At 55.1% G+C, this 18,278-nt stretch overlaps 1 protein-coding gene across 7 annotated transcripts in view; it reads left to right on the forward strand.

Annotated features, from left to right (window-relative positions):
• Nucleotides 1-18,278, forward strand: part of PTPRU (protein tyrosine phosphatase receptor type U) — a 57,759-nt gene that overhangs the window by 26,897 nt on the left and 12,584 nt on the right. For 2 of the 7 annotated variants that reach the window (XM_071453023.1, XM_071453024.1), the window contains exons 9-25: nucleotides 1,958-2,067; nucleotides 2,396-2,597; nucleotides 3,423-3,525; nucleotides 3,635-3,908; nucleotides 5,513-5,549; nucleotides 6,096-6,234; nucleotides 7,859-7,888; nucleotides 8,839-8,996; nucleotides 11,310-11,500; nucleotides 12,693-12,765; nucleotides 12,904-12,980; nucleotides 14,506-14,542; nucleotides 14,850-15,160; nucleotides 15,734-15,888; nucleotides 17,188-17,323; nucleotides 17,417-17,566; nucleotides 17,671-17,844. In XM_071453023.1, the coding sequence (XP_071309124.1) occupies nucleotides 1,958-2,067; nucleotides 2,396-2,597; nucleotides 3,423-3,525; nucleotides 3,635-3,908; nucleotides 5,513-5,549; nucleotides 6,096-6,234; nucleotides 7,859-7,888; nucleotides 8,839-8,996; nucleotides 11,310-11,500; nucleotides 12,693-12,765; nucleotides 12,904-12,980; nucleotides 14,506-14,542; nucleotides 14,850-15,160; nucleotides 15,734-15,888; nucleotides 17,188-17,323; nucleotides 17,417-17,566; nucleotides 17,671-17,844 (2,357 nt within the window). Of the gene's footprint in view, nucleotides 1-1,957; nucleotides 2,068-2,395; nucleotides 2,598-3,422; nucleotides 3,526-3,634; nucleotides 3,909-5,512; nucleotides 5,550-6,095; nucleotides 6,235-7,858; nucleotides 7,889-8,838; nucleotides 8,997-11,309; nucleotides 11,501-12,692; nucleotides 12,766-12,903; nucleotides 12,981-13,699; nucleotides 13,718-14,505; nucleotides 14,543-14,849; nucleotides 15,161-15,733; nucleotides 15,889-17,187; nucleotides 17,324-17,416; nucleotides 17,567-17,670; nucleotides 17,845-18,278 lie in introns of all 7 variants that reach the window. The other 5 variants (XM_071453026.1, XM_071453028.1, XM_071453027.1 and 2 more) reach the window with 5 other exon arrangements.

An 18,278-nucleotide genomic window follows, 5' to 3' on the forward strand; every position in this document is an offset into this window, starting at 1 on the left:
CAGCTGTTTGCTTATGGAATATTAATACAGGAGCTCCAGATGTCTTTTTGCTATACTATAATCACTCCAGCTGCTTTTTCCTGTGCCTCAATTAACTGGGGCTGCTGGCTTCCCCCTTGGATTGAACTTGAGGCTGTGTATACATTCAGTCTGATGGCGATGGATCTATGGATATCCTCCTACAGATATGTGGCAAATACTCCTCATGTGTCTGGCCCAGCCAGCCTGGGAGGATGATGAGGGTTTGAGCTCCTAGAACTGCAGGATTAACAGCTGCCCCTGCAAGTAAACCAAGGTGCTGAAAGCTTATTAATGATAGGACTCTTAACTGTGGTTTATTCTGGCACAAGGCCAGTTTTGGCAGCAGCATCCCCTGGGGCTGCTGTTGGTAGGCTGCAAAGATGCAGCTTCCCCATCCTGAGTGGTAAACCCTGGTTTGGGGCTGGAAAATCCAAGTAACTGGGCCAAACCAAGGCTGTTGTTTACAGCATCCTTCTTGGACCCCAGGCAGAGCTGTGCTGGGCTGTGGGCAGGACACTGAGGGAAGTGTGCTGCATCCATAGATTATCCAGCTGGTGTTTCAGTGCCCCCCATGGATCCAGGTGACCCACAGCTGGAGACTTCATTCTGTGTGTGCATGAAATGATGAAACTCAATCCCAGGGACCTGTGGAAATACCTCTGCAATGTGATGGTGCTGCAGGGAGCCATTTCTCCTGGAAGCAGGCAGGGTGCATGTGATGCAAGCCAGGATAAATATATATAATTCGATAAATAAATATATGTGTACAAATATGGATAGCAGAGGGGTATGTGCACACCTGGGAGCTGTTGTGTGCATCCTTTGTCTCTCTCAACCTGGGATGGAAGCACGATACCTCTACTTGAATATGTAAATATGTGTGTGTGTGTGTGTGTATGTATATATATATATGTGTATGTTTATATATATATATATATATATGAATATATAGGTATTATAATATTAAGATAATTTATATATTATCATAGAGACAATAACAATGATACAACATATAATAATAGAAAATAACATATAATTATATATAGTGTAGGTTCTGTATATTAAAACCCAATCTCTGTAGGTACACACTTTACTGCCCTACAGGTTTCCGTAATTCTTCCCAAATTTAATAAGTGCCTGTGTACATGTGTAGGACACAGTGCCTCTGATTAAATTAACTTGTAAATCAGGTGGAAACGGTTCGTTTGCACGGTGGGAAGCACGGGAGGTGATCCCTCTCTCCCAGTCCCGTAATTACATCCGAACAAAAGCTGTGAAAAAAGCCAATCAGAGAGAAGAGCTGCTGTCCCCTGCAAGGTTTGGGAGCGGGGGATGCTGCCGGTGCCTTCCTGAGCCATTGCCTTTCCTTGCTGACCGCCTCGGGTGGAGAAATCCATCATAAAGGAGTGGATATTGATCCCAGCGCTGCTGATTGCCGTCAATGATTACAGTTATTATTGTGGTGGTGTTAATTAGAGGGGAGGCTGGGCCACGTCAAGCCCGTCTGCATGTGAGGATGTTGCTGCTTGCTGGCAATGTCTCCACAGGATGCTAATGGCTCCAGGGGGGAATTGGGTTGTGGGGAAAAAGGGAATTTATTTCTTTTCCTCATGCTGGAAAGCTTAGGCATCCTGTGCTGCTGCTGATGCCTGGGCTGAGGTGCTGAAACTTGTGGGGTTTGTGCTGGTGTGGGAACCTCCCCCTCCCATGGCAAAGTGTCACCAGTGGGTCCAGGTTCCTCAATGCCTTGGGTGTCTGCCTGGGGAGCCACCAATCCTGTCTGGTGGTACATGCTGGATGTGGGTGATGTGGCACAGGGAGTGTGGTGGCTCGGTCACAGGGCACAACTTCCACAGCCACCCAGAGGGGTTTCCTGGAGGATTTCTTCTTACGGACTGGTTTCCAGCTGCATCCAAGCACATCTTTCCTTCCCCAGTGCCTGGCGGCATTGCCTCTGAATCCCTCACCTTCACCCCACTGGAGGACATGATATTCCTGAAGTGGGAGGAACCAGTGGAGCCCAATGGCCTCATCACGCAGTACGAGGTACATCCTGGCTGGTGTGGCACCTGGGGTACATGGGCACATGGGAGGGTCCTGTTGAGGGGTGTGTTGGAGCGGTCTGGGACAACCTCTGCTGTCAGCCATGAGGATTAGAGGCAGCTGCTGCTACTCCTGAGCCCTTTGGCTTTTCCAGTGAACCTCTGCTTTTGTTTCATCTCCAAAAGTCCCTGGCTGCCTCCAGGCTGCCCCATGACCACCTCCTCCTCTGAATTCATTGTTTTAATCCCTTCTCTACCTGAATCTGAGTGATTTGCCCTGTCATTGTTTTAATCCCCTCTCCCATGGGTGATGCTGTGCCCTGTCTCTGCAGATCAGCTACCAGAGCATCGAGTCCTCAGACCCCGCGGTGAACGTGCCGGGCCCACGGCGCACGGTGTCCAAGCTGCGCAACGAGACCTACCACGTGTTCTCCAACCTGCACCCCGGCACCACCTACCTGTTCTCGGTGCGCGCCCGCACCGGCAAGGGCTTTGGCCAGACGGCGCTCACCGAGATCACCACCAACATCTCTGGTAGGTTCCCCTCTCATTCCTGCTGCTGGGGCTTCTCCTCCACTCAGGTGTCCTACCATGGTGTGCAGCCCCTGGCTCACTCCTGTGCTTTTGGTGACTGGCAGTGTTTTGATGGCTGGATGCTGCCATAGAAAGATGCTCTTGGTGGTGGCAGCTGTGCTGTGAGCCCACGGGCAGTTGCCAGACTGGTGGGTACCTGTCTGGGGAGCCTGGCCAGCCCACTGCTGGTGGCTGGTGCTGTCTGAGCTCTCAGTGTATGAGTGAGGGATTAATTGGGCTTTGATAATAAGCTCTGCAGTACTCAGGGCTCTTTGCTCATGTCCATGGTGTCACATTAACTGCAGCAAATGGGCTGAACTGAGTGTGAATGAGGGCACTGGGACAAAGCAACTCAAGCTGGATCTCAGTGGCTGGCAGTGATGGTTTGGGGACCACAAGGTTATGCCAGGTATGAGGGGGGTCCCCCACCTTGCTCTGGGGGTGCTGCTGGGCTGGCTCAGGTGTGCTTCTGCCGTGGGGTGGGGGAAGCTCACACTGTGCCAGTGATTCTGAGTGGTGCTGTTCTTGGGCACATCTCAAGACTGGAGCATTTGGGTTCTGCTGAGGTTGGATCCCACTCTGCTAGACTGGTGTTGGTAACCTCCATTGTGCACACCCAGGGGTCATCTCTCAACTCTTGTTCAAGACATGGAGAGGTTTTTTACTTTATTTGCAATAATTCATATGACACCACTGGGTGATGCCTTGCCCTGGGCAAAGCTGCTCATGCCTCAGTTTCCCCCTAAGCCAGTGGAGCCCCAGGACTCACCCCAGCTCCTGTTGCAGCTCCCACCTTCGACTACGGGGACATGCCATCGCCGCTGAGCGAGTCAGAGAGCACCATCACGGTGCTACTGCGGCCGGCACAGGGCAGAGGGGCTCCCATCAGGTAGGTCGGGGCTGCAGGAGGGTGAGACCCCAAAATGGGGTGATACAGCAGGGTCCAAGGACAGGCAGGATTTTTCTTCCCAAAACTAACCCGTGCCTGGCCCTCACAGCACCTATCAGGTCATTGTGGAGGAGGAGCGGCCCAAGAAGCTGAAGCGGGAGCTGGGGGGGCAGGAGTGCTTCCCGGTGCCGCTCACCTTCGACGATGCCGTGTCCCGTGGCTCTGTGCACTACTTCGGGGCAGAGCTGCCCGCCAGCAGCCTCACCGAGGCCAAGCCCTTCACCGTGGGGGACAACCAGACCTACAGTGGCTACTGGAACCCACCTCTGGAGCCCAAGAAGGCCTATCTCATCTACTTCCAGGCCATGAGCAACCTCAAAGGGGTGAGTAGCCCTGGCACCCTGCTCCAGCCAGGGGCTGGACCAGGTAAGGGCAGGCTGGGGTCTGGGGGTTGGTAAAAATGGGACTACTTTTAGATTGCCCTCCCCTGGATCACCTCTGGGTTTACCACTGATGTCCTGCCAGGGGCAGTTGGTGCTCCAGGCCACCCTTATGGCATGTTGGGTGGGTGTCCTGCTCCAGCACCCCTGGTGGTGCCTGTCCCCATCCCCATGCCAATGCTGGGGGTGGAGTAGTCTGATTTCCCCCACCCACTGCAGTACCAGCCAGGACACCAACAAGCACCAGTGCAGGGGAGCCCCTGTTCCTGGGGCTGCTCCTGGTTTGGAGAAGGACTTAGGGCAGTCAGAGTTGTGTGTCACTGCTGGGACCCAGCGCTGGCAGGACAGCCAGTCCCAGCTCCAGAGAACTCCTTGGGAGCTCCCGGGCTGCCCTTCCCTCCCTGCTGCTGCCAGTTCCCTCTGTGGAGCTGCACCCCCCGCATCCCCCGGGCTGATTCCTCCAAGTCACCAGCAGGACCACCAAGACCCTGTGGGGACCCTTCCTGGCATCACCTGCTCCAGCAGCTCCTGTCAGACCTGCGGGAGCATCCTCATCCTGCACATCTCTGTCCTGCTGGAAAGTGGTTACTGAGTCCTTTTCTTTGCTCCGGGATCGTTCACACCTCACTGCTTCGTTGTAATTAGAGCTGAGAGGGACAGGGAGGGTTCTGGCTCTGGCTGCCTCGGCACTGCTGGATGATTACTGGTGGCTGATGCTGTGTTACATCTTTCCTGCTGGGAGGTAGTGGATTTATCCCAGCGGCCATCAGATGTTGGAAAAAACGCTGGATCGTAGCTGGGGTTTTTCATGGGTTTTGTGCCAGATGAAGCAAGAAGCAGGAGAAGGAAAAGCTGGAGATCCCAGGGAGAGCAGTGCAGTAGCTGGCCCTGCCCTGGGCATGCGGCATGGACAGGTCTTGGGCCGAAAGTGGATGGAGCACATTGGTGCCTGGTGTCTTGAGAGACTGGAGGATGCTTGGAGAAGACAATACTGCCAACGTGGTGCTTTTTATTTTGCAACAGAAGTTGTATGCATGGAAAAATGGAATATTTTAGCTGAACCCATCCCTAAATTGCAAATGTTAAAACTACTGGAGACTTAAGCTGGAACCTCATGGCAACCTTGGCAGCAGATGCAGAGCTGGAGTTTGAAACTTTAACTGATGGAAGACAAGCCCATGAAGTTCTGGATGACAACCTGGGAGTGTTTCAGCTGTAGCTGGTGGCACATTGGTGACATGTGGCTTGGCTGCGTTTGCTGGGTTCTCCACGCTCTTGAGCTTCACCATCCCCTCTGTGCCAGGAGCTGTGGCTCCGGCTAAACCTGGGAATGCTGGGGACAGATCATTCAGCAGCATCTCTTGGGCGGTGGGTTCCCAGGAGCTCTTTGGGTGCTGCAGCGCAAATCACCCATGGACTCCCTCAATTTGGGAGCTGAAGCACCAATGGACCAGCCCTGTGCCCACCCAGCCTCGCTAGGGTGAGAGTGGGGAGCGGAGCCGCTGGGAAGCTCTTCCAGCACTGACGCCCCCTTTTTACCTCCATAGGAAACTCGGCTGAACTGTGTCCGGATCGCTCGCAAAGGTGAGCCCTCCCTTTGCCCTGACCCCACCGAGGCGGTGGCTCCAGCCCCACGGCGGCTCTGGCGGATGGGGCTCTGGCAGTGGGCTGGGACCAGCACTGGCAGTGGTTGGGCTGCATGTGATGGGTTATTCCAGCTCCACCCCACACCCTTCTGTTTCCCACTCTCTTTGGCATCTGGGGTTTTTCCCTTGGTTGAATTTTCCTTCTTAATGCTGTTACCATGGTGGAGGTGGGGCTGGAATGGTGGTGCTGGATGCTGAATCTAGGGATGGATTATCTTACATGGGGTGTGATGAAAGGTGGACAAAGGGACTGTCCCCCTCACTGGAACTGAGAGAGGGACTTGTCCATGGTTATAGTGTGGCAGTGCAGAGCCCTGTGGCATCTTGGTTGAATAACTTGTGTTCATGGAGAAACAAGCATCCCATGGGATGAATCCCAGTGTTTTCATGCCTGATGTTGCCAATCCCCCTGGAGTGGAATGTGGTGGGTGCTCACAGCACCCTCATCCATCCACCCCTCCTGCTTGTCCCTGTCCCCTGGCAGCTGCCTGCAAAGAGACCAAGCGTCCCCTGGAGGTGTCCCAGCACTCGGAGGAGATGGGCCTGATCCTGGGGATCTGTGCTGGAGGGCTCATCATCCTGATTATCCTGCTGGGAGCCATCATCGTCGCCATTCGGAAAGGGTAAGGAGACCTGCGCTGGCAGCTGGTGCTTTATTTGTCCCTCCTTCCCTCCCAGCTCAGCCCTTCTCCATCACTCCAGCACTAACTGGAGTTACTGGTGAGGATTCAGCTGCACTGGGCAGGCTCCAGATGCTCCCTCGAGCTGAGTCTGCATGTGCCTGTGCATCTCACTGGCCACAGAGCAGCAAAGTCCTGGGGATGTCCCTACTCCCTCTGCAGCTTTGTTCCACTCTCCCTCTCCCCCATATTTTTTGGTTTTTTGCTTCTTTTCCTGCTGATTCTTGGCTTTGTGCTGTTCTGGTGATCCTGCATTGATGGAAATGCTTCTGGCCCGTGCCCGAGCCCTGCCCCGGTGCTGAGCCCAGCTGTCCCCATCCCACCTGCTCTTCCCTGCCAAGAGCAGCCATGGGATGTTGTTGAGATGAAGATGAGATGTTGCCTCTGGGCTTCCCTGCTGCCTTGGCCAGGCCAGCAGGAGCACATCCAGCATGGATGTGGCCATGGCCGTTGTGGTGGGCTGGCACTGGGGGAGCTCATGGGGTGGGAGGGAGGAGGGCGAGGGCTTTTCGGGACACTCATCCCTGGGAGCGCTGGGCGTGCGGCCGCTGCTTTGCACGTGGCTGCAACGCCCTGGAAAAGTGGCTGCTTCTGTGCAGGGCTCGAGGCAGCACCAGGCTGGGGGGGCTCTCAGAGCTGGGATAAAGGACAACAATTAAGCACGGTGCTTGGGAGGATGGAGCAAAGTACGTGAACAGCCAGAGGGAGAGAAAAACAGCAGGGCAGAGGCTCGGCCCCTTAAATCTGCAAAGCTCTTTATGGCTGCGTGTACCCTGGAAGGATCCTTGTGGATTTATGTTGCTGGAAGAGCAGGGCTGTAGCTTCCCTGCACGCTTTGAGGTGCGGGGCTGGCTCACGGCTTCATTGGCTTCTTCCCTGATGGAGCAGATGCCAGCAGCACTGATGTGTTTTGGGGAGTGATGCTGTGGGTGGGAAGCTGTGAGTGTGGCTGCTGCATTCCCATTGCCAATGCTGCCAGGCAGGATGAGGAGGAGCAGCTCTGCTTCAGCATCCCAGGATGAACCTGTTGAAGGATAAACCAGAGCCACAAATTAGATTTGGTGCTGAGAAGCCTGAATTTGGGGCTGTTGGGAAGCTGGGATGAGCTCATAAATCTTCTCCACAGTGCTTTGCTGTTGGAGAAACACTGATGTGGTGGAATGGAAATGCAGCCTTGGAATATGTTTGTCTCTAGTCATTGGTGCACTGGGAATGTGACATCCCAAGGCCATCTCCCCCTCTGGGCCCCTAACCAACAGCCTGGGGGAAATCCCTACATTTGGGACATCCGTGTTGCTCACTCTTAAAAATTATGGAATAGCCCCTTGGACAAGGGTGCTGTGGACACCCACCACAAGTGTGGTCCCGCTGAGAGCTGGTGCTTGTGCTCTCCTGCCAGGATTCCGGCTCCTGCCTGGAGTAAATAACCTGTGGGTGCCACAGGGGAGCCTGATTCCTTTATGGTGCATTGAATTTTCTGGCAGCTGACTTGCCCTGTAACCTCCCTTCCCAATAGTGAGAAAAGCTGCTTATGCAATTTCTGCTGTTCTCTTTGCACGCTTGCCAGGAGGAACTACTATTCTTACTCCTATTACCCGTAAGTAATTGTCATTCTCCTGCTTTACCCTCCTCCTGGCCACCCCCCTCACCCTGCTGCTCCAAGAAGTCCTTATCTCTGCCAAATGCATTTTAAGGGTCTCTTTGGATCAGGGAAAATAATGCTGCCGAGCTTGTTAGAGACAGAAGGCAACGTAAAGGGGAAGGGTCAGTAACTCTGAGTTGAATTCTGGATTTTAGCAGTGCCTTGCAGTGTTCCAGCCCCATCACAATGCTGACATGGGCTCAGATCTCCTGTTCATCCTTCTGGCTTAATCGCTGCTCTGGCTTTGGAGCCTGATGCTGCCTCTCAAAAATGTTCATTTAAGTTTCTTTAAATTACTTGAATTTGGGGTGGGAGGTTCTGTCCCAGTGAGAACTCCTGGGATTTCCCAGCATTTTCATTAGGTGCCTAAAGAGACCCTGCACAGGGGGAGAAAGCCTCTGCAGTGGGTGCTGAGCACGGGTTTACTTGGAGGGGTCCAGCCCATCCCTTGGGATGGATTTGGCCCCTGACATGGCTTTAAAATCACAGAATGATTTGGCTTGGAAGGGGCTTAAAAAGCTCATCTCATTCCAACCGTTGCCATGGACAGGGACACCTTCCACTAGACCAGGGAGTCATGCCTGGGGAACTGGGGCTGGGGAGGCTGGGGCATATCCATGTGGTGGCTGGAGAGAGCATTTGACTGCACAAGAAGCACACCTGGCTGCCCAAGGGCAGGGGACAGGAGGGGACATTGAGGTTGAGCAGCTGGAGTTGCTGCAGCCACAAGGGATGCTGCATGTGTGGCTGTGACTGGCTTGGGACAGCAGAGAACCAAAGCGTGATGACCACGCTGCTGCAAATAATCCATCCTGCTCCTGGAATAATCTGAGCCCAGGAGCTTTGAGGGGACCTTAGAGCACCTGATGGTGAGCCCTGCTCACCTCTGCTCCTCCCCACTGCAGGAAACCTGTGAATATGACCAAAGCCACCATAAACTACCGGCACGAGAAGACACACATGATGAGTGCCATCGACAGGAGCTTCACCGACCAGAGCACCCTGCAGGAGGACGAGCGCCTGGGGCTGTCCTTCATGGACACCCACAGCTATGGGAACAGAGGTGAGGCTGGGAGCCTGGCATCCCCTGTTCTCCTCCCACAACTCTGGGAACAGAGGTGAGGCTGGGAGCCTGGCATCCCCTGTTCTCCTTCCACAACTCTGGAAACAGAGGTGAGGCTGGGAGCCTGGCATCCCCTGTTCTCCTTCCACAACTCTGGAAACAGAGGTGAGGCTGGTTACCAGCATCCCCCTGCTCCCATCCCACAGCTGTGGCAACCAAGGTAAGGATGGGGACCCTGGCATCCCACTGCTTCCTTCCAGCCACAAAGGTGCCCAATAACCCCCAAAGTACCACAGAAACAGCCTACCAGAGCTCAAGGAGTGTTTGGACTACGCTCTCAGGCACAGGGGGGTGAGGTTGTTGGAGTGTCTGTGCAGGGCCAGGAGTTGGACTCAGGGGTCTCTGTGGGTCCCTTTCAACTCAGGGTATTCTGTAATTCTCTTGAAGGCTTGGTGTTACATCTGTTTTAGACTGTGTATGGCATAGCAGGTTCTTCCCTGCCCTCTGTAAATCTCCAAGGGCATGGATTTCATCAGTGTTGGAGCTTTTGCCACCATGCGGGCTGTGCTGAAGGGGAAGCTCTTGTGGGGAGCTGGATCTCTATTTTCTCTTGGAGATCTGAGCTTGTGGCTGGGCCGGTTGAGGCCATTTGTGGGCTCAGGATCTGGCTGCAGCCCCCTAGAACTGGGTGAATCCCACCTCCTGGTTTATGCTGAGGTTGGAAGCTTTCCCCCAGCCTTCCCCACACAGCCTGGGCATTGAAGGGTTAAAGAGCCCCTGCTCTCCTATCAGAGGGAGACTGATAACTTCACACCCACTGGAGGATGTGTCTCCATGCTGATTTAGTTGTAAAATAACTCTTTGGCTGCCCCAGTTTCAGCCATATGCTAATAACATCTGTTACAGTAGCTGCAAGATGCTGCCTGCACGCGGCTCTCCCGCGCTGGCTGCGGGACTGATGCGCTTCCTGCCGTTGTCTCATGGATCATTAAAGCCCAGAGGGCAAACTTTTTCTCCTCTTAACACATCGAGCTAGGTTAGGTGTGTTTTTTCTTTGGTTGCTGTCCTTGAAACTTTCAAAGGCTGATGGGGCTGAGCTGGGGAGCTTGGGCTGCCTGCCATGGCTGGGAGAGTCTCCATTGCCTGTGAACATCCTTAATTAATGAAGGGAAATTAATGACTTGGTGACTGGTTGGTGGCTGTACCCCCCCCCCCCCAACCCACTTCAGTTTCTGTGCATTTAAGAGAAAGTCACTGATCCTCATGGAAACCCCAGTGGTTCCTCAGCATGGGGCTGTGGCAGCACCTTGCAAATGCCAGCAATTAATTAATACCTCTTTAATCCCAGCAGTTGATGAGCCCATTGGTCAGGTCATGGGGTGTGGAAGCACTCTCCTGGGTTGTCCTGTTGGTTCCCACTGCCAGAGGGCAGGGTTAGATGGGATATTGGGAAGGAATTCTTCCCTCTGAGGGTGGTGAGGCCCTGGCAAAGGCTGCCCAGAGAAGCTGTGGCTGCCCCTGGATCCCTGGAAGTGTCCAAGGCCACGTTGGACAGGGCGTGGAGCACCCTGGGACAGTGGAAGGTGTCCCTGCCCATGGCAGGGGTGGCACTGGATGGGCTTTAAGGTCCCTTCCAACCCAAACCACTCCATGGATCCCTGCCTGCCCTTCTCTGGGAGTAGTTCAGAGCATCAGGTTTTGTGCAAACCCAAATTTTGGGATCTGGTGTGGGAACTTGCCCTGACAGACACAGGTGAGGTTTTAGCCTGGCTCTGCTGGTAATGACACAGCAAAGGCATAAACCAGGTAAATACTGCACAGGCTCTCCATCAAAGCAGCAAGCTCCATTTGTGGCAGCGTGAGGAATCCAGTGCTGGTCTCTAGTAGTGAGGGAAATGAACTGTTAAGCTGTGCTGGAGACTTTGGCAAGGTGATTTTTCAACTTAGAATCTTGTGTGAATATTTGGGCATGGAGCTCTTGCTTGTCTGCATGGGAGCTTATTGTTCCAGCTGAGGGGAGGTGAGGTTATTATCCCCTTTTGGCCTTGCCCACTGATTTCTGATTGACCTGCTGAGGTCCTAAAAGGCTGTACTGGGCATTTTTGGCTTTGTGGTGTAGGAGGAGCTGTAGAGAGCATGAGGGGGTGGGAGTGGGATTGAGGGCTGGGCCCCTGGTGGTCCCCAGAGGGGGTCTGCAGCAGCCACATCTCCCGAGTATGTCTTCCCCAGCCCTCTGTGGGTGTGAGGAGGTGATGGGGATGCAGCCCAGGGTTTTGCTGCCCTGCTAGCCCCTGGCTGTCCCTCCCTGTGCAGGTGACCAGCGCAGCAGTGTGGTGAACGAGTCCAGCAGCCTGCTGGGGGGCTCCCCGCGGCGGCAGTGCGGCCGCAAGGGCTCCCCGTACCACACGGGGCAGCTGCACCCGGCCGTGCGCGTGGCCGACCTCCTGCAGCACATCAACCAGATGAAAACGGCCGAGGGCTACGGCTTCAAGCAGGAGTATGAGGTGGGGACAGCTTGTGCCAGCGTCTCAGGGGGAGCGGGGGGTAGGATGGACAGGGGGACACGGATGGGATCCATGTGCAAGGAGATGATGCTCTTGGTCGGGAGCTCTGCATGGGAGCTGGAGCTCACAGCTCTGGGCTGGCATTGTCAGCATGGGGGTGTCCCTGAGTCAGGACTGAATGGCTGGTGTTGACAGCTCTGGGTTATTTCTCAGCTTGAGCAGGTCCCTGGGATGAGACAAACCAGCCCAGCCAGCCCTGTCTGCAGTCCACCATCCCAGCTCTCCTGCATGGGCCAGGGCTGCTCCTTCCTTTCCCTTTCCTTTCCCTGGGCATCACCATGTCATCTTCTGCTCTCCAGCACACTTGGCCTGTGATAAGCATGGCCACAGTCTAAGAACAAGCAAATCCTCTACAATCTGGCAGCTCCAAGACCTTGAAGAAAGACACTGGGGAGAAGATACTGTGGAGGGTGATGCTGGGGGAGGGATTTCTTTCCCAAGAGTTGTTGGTGGCATCATGTCCATCCCAGCTGGCCAGGTCAGAGCACTCGTAACGGAGCAGGTTATTTCACAAGTCTCTGCCTCAGCACAGCCAGCGGGGTCATTTCCTGACTCCTCAGTGTCCCACAGGTCTGGAGATTGAAATTTCCCAGTGAAATTACTGTTTAATGCTCAGCTGTTTCAGGAGCAGGAGCTCTCCCCCCCCTTTCACGCATTGGACAAACCAGGGCTTGCGATAATCATTAGTGCTCCTTGAAAAGCTGCTGTATGTTCTTGGAACTAGTCATTTGAAAGCACTCAGATATTATGGGAGGGAAGAAAACATGTAATTTCCTTCCACTTTCCACCTCTTACGCCAATCTATGAATGTCACTGTTATTACACACAAACCTGTTCTGTGCTGGGGAGAAAAAGGAGCTGGGGAGGTTTAGGAATAAAAAAAACTACAACCAACCCTAGGAAAAAAAAACCAACCCAGGCAGTCTGTAATTTGCTGGAAAATGGGCTGTTTTGTGGATGTTACAGGAGTGTGTAGCTGGCAGAGTGTGCTGTGGACGTGGAGATGAGGCTGCAGGAGCCAGGTGTTGGGGTGGAGGGACCACCCTGTCTGTCCTGCTTCCCAGGGAGCTTTTGGGGCTGGGGGAACCCAGAGTCCTGCCCTGAGCTTGAGATGTCCATCCTTTCCTTACAGAGTTTCTTTGAAGGCTGGGATGCTTCAAAGAAGAAAGACAAGACCAAAGGGAGACAGGATCATGTGTCCACATGTGAGTGCCTTAGCAAAGGCTTAGACACCCCAAACAGCTTCAGAATCCCACGTTCTGCAGATTCCTGGGCCAGAGTGATTGCCCAGCGTGGCCTGGTGGGTGAGCAGGCACTGATGGTTCCTTGTCCCCTTTCCCCAGATGACCGTCACCGCGTGAAGCTGCACCCGCTGCTGGGGGACCCCAACTCCGACTACATCAACGCCAACTACATCGACGTAAGTGGGGACAGGGCCTGTGTTCCTGGGGCTCTGGGCTGCAACACAAGCTTCCTGTGGCCTCTCAGGGTTTGTCCAGCAGCATTTGGAGGACTTTGGACAGCCCATGGTGGGCTGGTCAGTGCATCATGAAGGACCTGCCTGGTTTATTTGTGTTCATCAGCAGTTTCTGCTTGTTGCATCTCTCTCTGCTCTGCTCTGTCCCTCCTTCTCATTCCCTCTCTGCTTTTCTATCCTCTTCCCCCTCACCTGCTCATGTGGCCGTGGATCTCCCTCTCCCTGGGTGGGGGATGCAGAGGTTGAGAGGAACAGGGGACCATCTGGGGCTCACACTGGAGTACCCCTCGATGCTGCTGGTGTGTGTGAATCTGGGCAGAGCCCAGCCCTAGTGTCCTCTGAGAGCAGTGTCCCCAAGAGCGATGTCCCCTGCCACCTCCAGCAATGCTGAGACCAGAGCAGCTGCAGGAAGGCTCCAGGATCTCCTGGAAGCAGCAGCAAATCCCACTTTTCCCTCCTGCCCAGAGGGTATTGTCTGTCAGTGTGGCCTGATCCCAGTGCCCAAGCAGTGTCTCTCAGCCTGTCCCTGTTCCCTGTGTCCTTTCTGCCCTGTCTCTCCATAGCCTGCTCCAGGGCAGGTACTCTAACCCCTCTCTGCTCTGTGCCTCACTAATATCTCTGATCTTTTTCTCTCAAACCTGTGTCCCACTGGGATCGTTAAGATTCGGATTAACCGAGAAGTAAGTAGATTCTTCTCCCTCTCCTCCCTTCTCTGCTCCCATCTCCTGCCAGGCCTCACCCTGGGCAGTGTGGTCTAAATACCATCAGGGAGAGGCAGGCTGGGAAAATGTGTCCATAAACCTGGAAATGTCCAGGGAATGGGAAAGCAAGGTCTGTGTGGCACTGGGGCATGGAAAGCAGGGGCCATGTGCTCTGAGAAGGGGTTGAATTTGACCCACAGAAATCCCCTGTGAAAAGACCCACAGGGGATGGAGAAGCCACTGTCACCTCCATGTGTGTGGTGTGGTTTAACTCTGCTGGACCTGTGGCCAGGGTGTGGGACACTGTGTTCACAGTTCCTCTGGCAGTAGCCTGGCTGGAATGTGCTCTTTGGTATGCTCTTGTTAAGGGCTGAGCAGCTGGGATGAAGGAGGGGAGTGGGGCTATCTCAGCACCAGGTGGCTGCTGTGCAATGGTGGGGGTCACTAATGGGGCTCTCCTGGCAGCAATGGTGTGGCAGCAGGAGCTGGAGTGGAGCTCATGGATCCCTCAAGGTGCTGATAAAGGATTCTGCAGACCAGGGGTGTGGGTTGGGCATTGCATGAACCTCTTGTGGGATGCAGGAGATGTACCATCCCAGGACAGGGTGTGCTGAGTGTGGGATGGCTGCTGAACCTCCTCCTCCTTCTGTGGTGGACTTGCAGCACCTAGCCCAGTGGCTGTGGGGAATTTCTACCAGTTGGGTGGCTGGGAAGTGTCTAAGGGTCTGTGCCCCAGCTTGGGAATGATGTCTCTGCTTCCCTTGCAGGGTTACCACAGGTCCAACCACTTCATAGCCACACAAGGTGAGTCATGCCCTGCCCTCTCAGCCAGGGGTTCCTCACCTCCTGTGTAGCAGCCAGGTTTTATTCCTGGTGGAATTAAACCTTGCAGGTGCAGGAAAGGAAGGGAGGGGGCCAATGTGGAGCTGCTCTCACCCCTCCTGCCTTCCCTTGGCACTGCACAGCCCTGGGGAAAAGGGCTCTGAGGTGCTGTGGAGCTGTTTGTGCCTCAGAGGCAGGAGGGAGGACATGGTGGCATTGGGCCACTGCCAGGGCTGGGTTCTGCTCGTGGTGCCCATCCATCCATGGGGGCTTTTACTGTGTCCCACAGGGCCCAAGCAGGAGATGGTGTATGACTTCTGGCGCATGGTGTGGCAGGAGCACTGTTCCAGCATCGTGATGATCACCAAGCTGGTGGAGGTGGGCCGGGTAAGCATCCCTGTTCCCATCCTATGCTATGCCATCGCATCCCTGCTGGAAGCCCCCTCTGCAGAGCCTAGCCCCCATCCTGTGCTCTCCTTGCAGGTGAAATGCTCCAAGTACTGGCCGGATGACTCTGAGATGTACGGGGACATCAAGATCACGCTGGTGGAGTCCGAGACGTTGGCTGAGTACGCTGTGCGCACCTTCGCCCTGGAGAGGGTACGGCCCTGCCCCTGCCTGCCCTGCCTCGGGGACAGACCCCCCTCGGGCACCAATCACACTCCATAGCTTGGCATTTATGAGTATCCTGTTTATTTAACCCAATATGGGGTCCCCAGTCACTCCTTCCTGTGCCTTTTCCCTGGCTCTGCACCCTGTGCGGGCGAGCGGCTCAGTCCCACCTTCGTTTGGACAGTGAGTGAGTGTTTAATTTTCATATGAGTGTGGTGGCGGTGAAGGATGCGTTCCTCTCCTCTGGGCTGGAGGTGATGTAGCCATCAGTTTGCAGCATGGTAACTGGAGATGGAGCCAGTGCAATTTACCCATTAATCTACAGCAATGTCAAATTACTGTCTGGTTATAGGGCAGGGACACCTGAGGCTGCTGCCACCTCCTCCTTTTTCTCCTTGGTGGTTTTTAACCCTCTTGCAGCCAAGAGGAGAGAGCTGTGGGGCTGCCCGAGCATGTGACTGCTGTGTAGTCCATCTGCCTGGATGCTGAGCTGACAAAATCATGGATTCCTGAGAAAATCAAGTGTTTGAGTGACCTTGCCCTCTCACCCTTCCCTTGCAGCGGGGTTACTCGGCCCGGCACGAGGTGAAGCAGTTCCACTTCATGTCATGGCCCGAGCACGGTGTCCCCTACCACGCCACAGGGCTGCTGGCCTTCATCCGCAGGGTGAAGGCGTCCACGCCGCCCGACGCCGGCCCCGTCGTCATCCACTGCAGGTGGGGACAGGGCACGTGTGGCATGCGGGGGTGCAGGGGACCTTAAAGCTCATTCCCCCACCACGGACTGGGACACCTTCCACTAGTCCAGATTCCTCCAAGCCCTGTCCAGCCTGGCCTTGACGTCCCTCTGCGATGGCATCTGTGAAATGTCACCACTGGGCTGGTGGCAGCAGGGGCTGGTCCAGGGGGACAAGCAGGGAGCAGCACCGTTTTGGGGCTGCCCCAGCCTGTTACTGGTGACAGCTCTGTCCCAGTGGGCAAAGGTGAAACGGCAATGGCAGCTTGACCACTGCTGATGGTCAGGACATGGGGATCTGGCTGAAGGGACAGGCAGGGGGGCAGCAGGGACAGCCCTGTTCCCAGGGTTACCCACAGGACTGTCCCTGCAGGGCTCAGCCACTGGGATGCCAGAGCTGGGAGGACACAAGTGACACATCTGAGCAGCTTTGGTGGCTCTCTATGCCCTGAGCAGGCATTCCCACGTGATGGGCTAATGGCTTTTCCTCCTCTGGGCAAACCAGGAGGAGCTGATGAGTGGGAGGGATTTTTTTATTTTTTATTTGATTTCTCCCTGTCAACTGCCTCATCAGCGTTCATTCACCAGCCAGTGTGATTAGTGCCCATAGCCTGTAATCACTGATAATCATGACAAGTGATTCATCAGCCCCAGAAATTAGTATTTCACTGGAAAAGACTCTGTAGGAAAGGAACAGGGGGGTGGCTCTGTTCCTGACACATCACTGGGGGGGGGGGTGTGTCAGGGCACAGTAGGTCTTTGACTGTGACTCCAGCCATGCCAGGGCCTGGGATGTCACCACTGTTCTGGGTACTCTGCTGGGCTTAGCCTTACCCTGAGGGTCTCAACTGGTGCATCCAGAGCTGCTCATGCCAGGGGAGCCTCCCTGCTTCTTCCAGGGCTCAGACCTGAGCCCTCCTTGGTGCTTTTGGGCTGTGATCCCAGGGGACTGTTGGCACTTAGATGGTTTAGTTGTTGGTTTTGTTGCAAAAACCGTATGTTCTGCTGCCTTAAATTAAAAATGAGCTTTAGACTTGGGTGCCCACCTGACCTTTACGCACTCTTGGGGCTGCAGCAGGGGTGTTTGGGCAAGTTTAAGGCTAAACCAGGCTCTGGAGGTGTGTGAGGTCCTGGCAGCCCTGCAGGGTTGCTGGGTACAGGATCTGTGTGTTGAGCCCTCGCCCACAGAGGCCTTGCTCGGTGCCCAGCAGCCTTTTGGGCTGTGTGTGGATGCCAGCACAGACTGGGAATGTGTTTGCTGTTTCTCCCTCCATCCCCAGTGCTGGCACGGGGAGAACTGGCTGTTACATTGTGCTGGATGTGATGTTGGACATGGCTGAGTGTGAGGGTGTCGTGGACATCTACAACTGCGTGAAGACCCTCTGCTCACGGAGAATCAACATGATCCAGACAGAGGTGAGCGGCCCTCGGGGACAGCTGGGGGACACCTGGGGCTGCTGTCACCAGCCGGCTCTGGAGGCTCAGCCCTGTCCCCTCTTCTCCCCAAAGGAGCAGTACATCTTCATCCATGATGCCATCCTGGAGGCCTGTCTGTGTGGGGAGACCAGCATCCCTGCCAGCGAGTTCAAGCCCACCTACAAGGAGATGGTGAGGATAGAGCCGCAGAGCAACTCCTCGCAGCTGCGGGAGGAGTTCCAGGTGAGCATCCCAAAGCCTCTGCAACTCCCCCTTGTCCTCACCCTCCCGGTGCCCAGCCCTGCTGGGACGAGGCAGGGCTTTGAGGAGGACCCGTGTACCCACAGACCCTGAACTCGGTGACGCCGCACCTGGATGTGGAGGAGTGCAGCATCGCGCTGCTGCCCCGCAACCGCGAGCGCAACCGCAGCATGGACGTGCTGCCGCCCGACCGATGCCTTCCCTTCCTCATCTCCGTGGATGGAGACAGCAACAACTACATCAACGCGGCCTTAACTGATGTGAGTGTTCCTGGGGAGGGAAGGGGCTGCTTCCTGTGGGCTCAGGCAACTTTTCATGGCAGAACTTCGTTTGGTTTGGATTTATGGCCTCATTTTGCACATGGGCAGGAAGGCTCATGGTAGGTGTGTGCAGGGAGGGAAGGGCTGGGATGGTGTAACGGGGTCCTGCACCCCTTCTTTTGTGTAGCAGCACCCTGCAAGAGCTTTTTTCTTGTTCTCATGAGCCAGGCACTGAGGGACTTCAGGATTTTGCAGTGACAGTGGAGCAGGGGAGGAAGAGGAACCTTTTGGGGGGGTTGGTGGCATTAAGCCCCCCATGTGCTGCCAGCCCCCGCCCCGTGATCCTCCTGCCCCTCCTGATGCAACCGAGGGGGCTCTGAACTGCTCCCAGAGTCACCATGCATCTTCCTGATGCAGTTAGAAAGGACCCCCTG

This window comes from Agelaius tricolor, unplaced genomic scaffold (genome assembly GCF_023055355.1).
Source record: "Agelaius tricolor isolate 1412-34295 unplaced genomic scaffold, bAgeTri1.0.p SCAF_36, whole genome shotgun sequence".
NCBI lineage: Eukaryota > Metazoa > Chordata > Aves > Passeriformes > Icteridae > Agelaius > Agelaius tricolor.